We start from the raw sequence: 4,610 nt of genomic DNA on the forward strand, positions 1-4,610 counted from the left end.
ACATGCTGCTACCTACATGCTGCTACCTACATGCTGCTACCTGCACGCTGCTACCTACATGCTGCTACCTACATGCTGCTACCTACATGCTGCTACCTACATGCTGCTGCCTGCACGCTGCTGCTACCTACATGCTGCTACCTACATGCTGCTACCTGCACACTGCTGCTACCTGCACACTGCTGCTACCTACATGCTGCTACCTACATGCTGCTGCCTGCACACTGCTGCTACCTGCACACTGCTGCTACCTGCACACTGCTGCCTGCACACTGCTGCCTGCATGCTGCTACCTGCACACTGCTGCTACCTGCACACTGCTGCCTGCACGCTGCTACCTACATGCTGCTACCTACATGCTGCTACCTACATGCTGCTACCTACATGCTGCTACCTACATGCTGCTGCCTGCACACTGCTACCTACATGCTGCTGCCTGCACGCTGCTACCTACATGCTGCTACCTACATGCTGCTACCTACATGCTGCTACCTGCACACTGCTGCTACCTACATGCTGCTCCCTGCACACTGCTGCTACCTACATGCTGCTACCTACATGCTGCTGCCTGCACACTGCTGCTACCTGCACACTGCTGCCTGCACACTGCTGCTACCTACATGCTGCTACCTACACGCTGCTGCTACCTGCACACTGCTGCCTGCACACTGCTGCTACCTACATGCTGCTGCCTGCACGCTGCTGCTGCCTGCACACTGCTGCTACCTACATGCTGCTACCTACATGCTGCTACCTACATGCTGCTACCTACATGCTGCTGCCTGCACGCTGCTGCTACCTACATGCTGCTACCTACATGCTGCTGCCTGCACGCTGCTGCTGCCTGCACACTGCTGCTACCTACATGCTGCTACCTACATGCTGCTACCTACATGCTGCTACCTACATGCTGCTACCTACATGCTGCTACCTGCACACTGCTGCTACCTACATGCTGCTACCTGCACACTGCTGCCTGCACACTGCTGCTACCTACATGCTGCTACCTACATGCTGCTACCTACATGCTGCTACCTACATGCTGCTGCCTGCACGCTGCTGCTACCTACATGCTGCTACCTACATGCTGCTACCTACATGCTGCTACCTACACGCTGCTACCTGCACACTGCTACCTACATGCTGCTACCTACATGCTGCTACCTGCACACTGCTACCTACACGCTGCTACCTACATGCTGCTACCTACATGCTGCTACCTACATGCTGCTACCTGCACACTGCTACCTACATGCTGCTACCTACATGCTGCTACCTGCACACTGCTACCTACACACTGCTACCTACATGCTGCTACCTACATGCTGCTACCTACATGCTGCTACCTACATGCTGCTACCTACATGCTGCTGCCTGCACACTGCTACCTACATGCTGCTACCTACATGCTGCTACCTACATGCTGCTACCTACATGCTGCTGCCTGCACACTGCTACCTACATGCTGCTACCTACATGCTGCTGCTACCTGCACACTGCTACCTACATGCTGCTACCTACACGCTGCTATCTACATGCTGCTACCTACATGCTGCTACCTGCACGCTGCTACCTACATGCTGCTACCTACATGCTGCTACCTACATGCTGCTACCTACATGCTGCTACCTACATGCTGCTACCTACATGCTGCTGCCTGCACACTGCTACCTACACGCTGCTACCTACATGCTGCTACCTACATGCTGCTACCTACATGCTGCTACCTACATGCTGATACCTACATGCTGCTACCTACATGCTGCTGCCTGCACACTGCTACCTACACGCTGCTACCTACATGCTGCTACCTGCATGCTGCTACCTACATGCTGCTACCTACATGCTGCTACCTACATGCTGCTACCTACATGCTGCTACCTACATGCTGCTACCTACATGCTGCTGCCTGCACACTGCTACCTACACGCTGCTACCTACATGCTGCTACCTGCATGCTGCTACCTACATGCTGCTACCTACATGCTGCTACCTACATGCTGCTACCTACATGCTGCTACCTACATGCTGCTACCTACATGCTGCTACCTACATGCTGCTACCTACATGCTGCTACCTACATGCTGCTACCTACATGCTGCTACCTACATGCTGCTACCTACATGCTGCTACCTACATGCTGCTACCTACATGCTGCTACCTACATGCTGCTACCTACATGCTGCTACCTACATGCTGCTGCTACCTACATGCTGCTGCCTGCATGCTGCTACCTGCTCCTGCATGATCCCAACCGAGTAATCTGTCAGCGACGACCGACCTCTCCCCCTGGCCGCCACCGCCGACGCCGTTCGACCGCCGAGCCGATCGGCACGGCGCCCGGCGCCCGGCGAGGTTCAGGGTGCAACCCCATCGCCGGTAAAACGGCGTCACGAGCGGGCGAGCGGCGAGTGGATAAGCGGGTGAGTGGAGGAGCGGGTTAGCAGGTGAGTGGGGGGAGCGGGTGAGTGGGGGAGCGGGTGAGCAGGTGAGCAGGTGAGTGTGGGAGCAGGTGAGTGGGTGAGAAGGGGAGTGGATGAGAGGGTGAGTGGATGAGCAGGTGAACAGGTGAGCAGGTGAGTGGTGGAGCGGGTGAGCCGGTGAGTGGATAAGCGGGTGAGTGGGGGAGTGGGTGAGCAGGTGAGCAGGTGAGCGGGTGAGCAGGTGAGTGGAGGAGCGGGTGAGCAGGTGAGCAGGTGAGCGGGGGAGGTGAGCAGGTGACTGGGGGAGCGGGTGAGCAGGTGAGCAGGTGAGTGGATGAGCGGGGTGAGTGGGGGAGCAGGTGAGTGGGGGAGCAGGTGAGTGGGGGAGCAGGTGAGCAGGTGAGTGGATGAACGGGTGTGTGGGGAAGCAGGTGAGCAGGTGAGTGGAGGAGCGGGTGAGCAGGTGAGCAGGTGAGCAGTGGAGTGGGGGAGCGGGTGAGCAGGTGAGCAGGTGAGCAGTGGAGTGGGGGAGCGGGTGAGCAGGTGAGCAGGTGAGCAGTGGAGTGGGGGAGCGGGTGAGCAGGTGAGCAGGTGAGCAGGTGATTGGGGGAGCGGGTGAGCGACCGAGCGGCCGAGCGGGTGAGCGCCAGCGAGGCCCATCTGTCTCACCCGCTGAAGTGACGGATCACTTTCTTGCGGGGGCACGGGGACAGCGTGCTCTCCACGGGCGGCTCCAGCTGGCGCGACAACAAGTAGCTGGAACGCAACAGCATCGTCGTCATCATCATCATCATCGTCGTCATCATCGTCGTCATCATCATCATCGCCATCATCATCGTCGTCATCATCATCATCATCGTCGTCATCATCGTCGTCATCATCATCATCGCCATCATCATCGTCGTCATCATCATCATCGCCGTCATCATCATCATCGTCGTCATCATCGTCGTCATCATCATCATCGTCGTCATCATCATCATCATCATCACCGTCATCATCATCATCATCGCCGTGATCATAATCATCGTCGTCATCATCATCGCCATCATCATCGTCGTCATCATCATCATCGCCGTCATCATCATCATCATCGCCGTGATCATAATCATCGTCGTCATCATCATCATCGCCATCATCATCGTCGTCATCATCGCCGTCATCATCATCATCATCGTCGTCATCATCGTCGTCATCATCATCATCGCCGTCATCATCATCATCGTCGTCATCATCGTCGTCATCATCATCGTCATCATCGTCGTCATCATCATCATCGTCGTCATCATCATCATCATCACCGTCATCATCATCATCATCGCCGTGATCATAATCATCGTCGTCATCATCATCGCCATCATCATCGTCGTCATCATCATCATCGCCGTCATCATCATCATCATCGTCGTCATCATCGTCGTCATCATCATCATCATCGCCGTCATCATCATCATCATCGTCATCATCGTCGTCATCATCATCGTCATCATCATCGTCGTCATCATCATCGTCGTCGTCATCATCATCATCATCATCGCCATCATCATCGTCATCGTCATCATCATCATCGCCGTGATCATAATCATCGTCGTCATCATCATCATCGTCGTCGTCATCATCATCATCATCGTCATCGCCGTCATCATCATCATCATCGCCACCGCCATCGTCGTGACCACCACGGTCATCACCATCGTCGTCGTCAGCGTCGTCATCGTCATCATCATCATCATCGTCATCATCGTCATCATCGTCATCGCCGTCATCATCATCATCGCCACCGCCATCGTCGTGACCACCACGGTCATCACCATCACCATCGTCGTCAGCGTCGTCACCACCGCCCCGGCTGTGCCACTCCAATCCACTGCTCTCCGCCGCTCGCGCTCGGAGCAGCTCGCAAACCGCCCGCTCGTGCCGTCGGGTACCTCCGCTCCTCGGAGAGGCTCGGCTGGCTGTGGAACCAGGCGAGGAAGCGATCGTCGGGGCGAAGGCTGTAGCTGTTGCACGCCAACTGCAGCAGCTTGATCTGAGCCATCACCTCGAACTCCTGAGGGAGAGACGGAGCGACGCGCACGGTCGAGTCTCGCGGGGGTCAGGCGGGGCGGGCGGGGCACGTGGGGGCAGGAGGGGCACGTGGGACTGGCGGGGTTGGATGGATGAAGGGAAGGAATTATGGACTGACGG

General features: G+C 56.4%; 1 protein-coding gene across 1 annotated transcript in view; it reads right to left on the reverse strand.

The window, feature by feature from the left end:
* The window catches only part of LOC116955437 (ral guanine nucleotide dissociation stimulator-like 1), a 62,807-nt gene that overhangs the window by 16,236 nt on the left and 41,961 nt on the right, over positions 1–4,610 (reverse strand). The window contains exons 12-13 of the mRNA XM_076052949.1: positions 4,352–4,473; positions 3,093–3,179 (exon numbers count right to left, since the gene is read on the reverse strand). Coding sequence (XP_075909064.1) covers positions 3,093–3,179; positions 4,352–4,473 — 209 coding nt within the window. The remainder of the gene's footprint in view (positions 1–3,092; positions 3,180–4,351; positions 4,474–4,610) is intronic.

The sequence above is a fragment of the Petromyzon marinus genome, chromosome 59 (genome assembly GCF_048934315.1).
Source record: "Petromyzon marinus isolate PM22_M1 ecotype Great Lakes invasive population chromosome 59, UKy_Petmar_22M1.pri1.0, whole genome shotgun sequence".
Classification (NCBI taxonomy): Eukaryota; Metazoa; Chordata; class Hyperoartia; order Petromyzontiformes; family Petromyzontidae; genus Petromyzon; species Petromyzon marinus.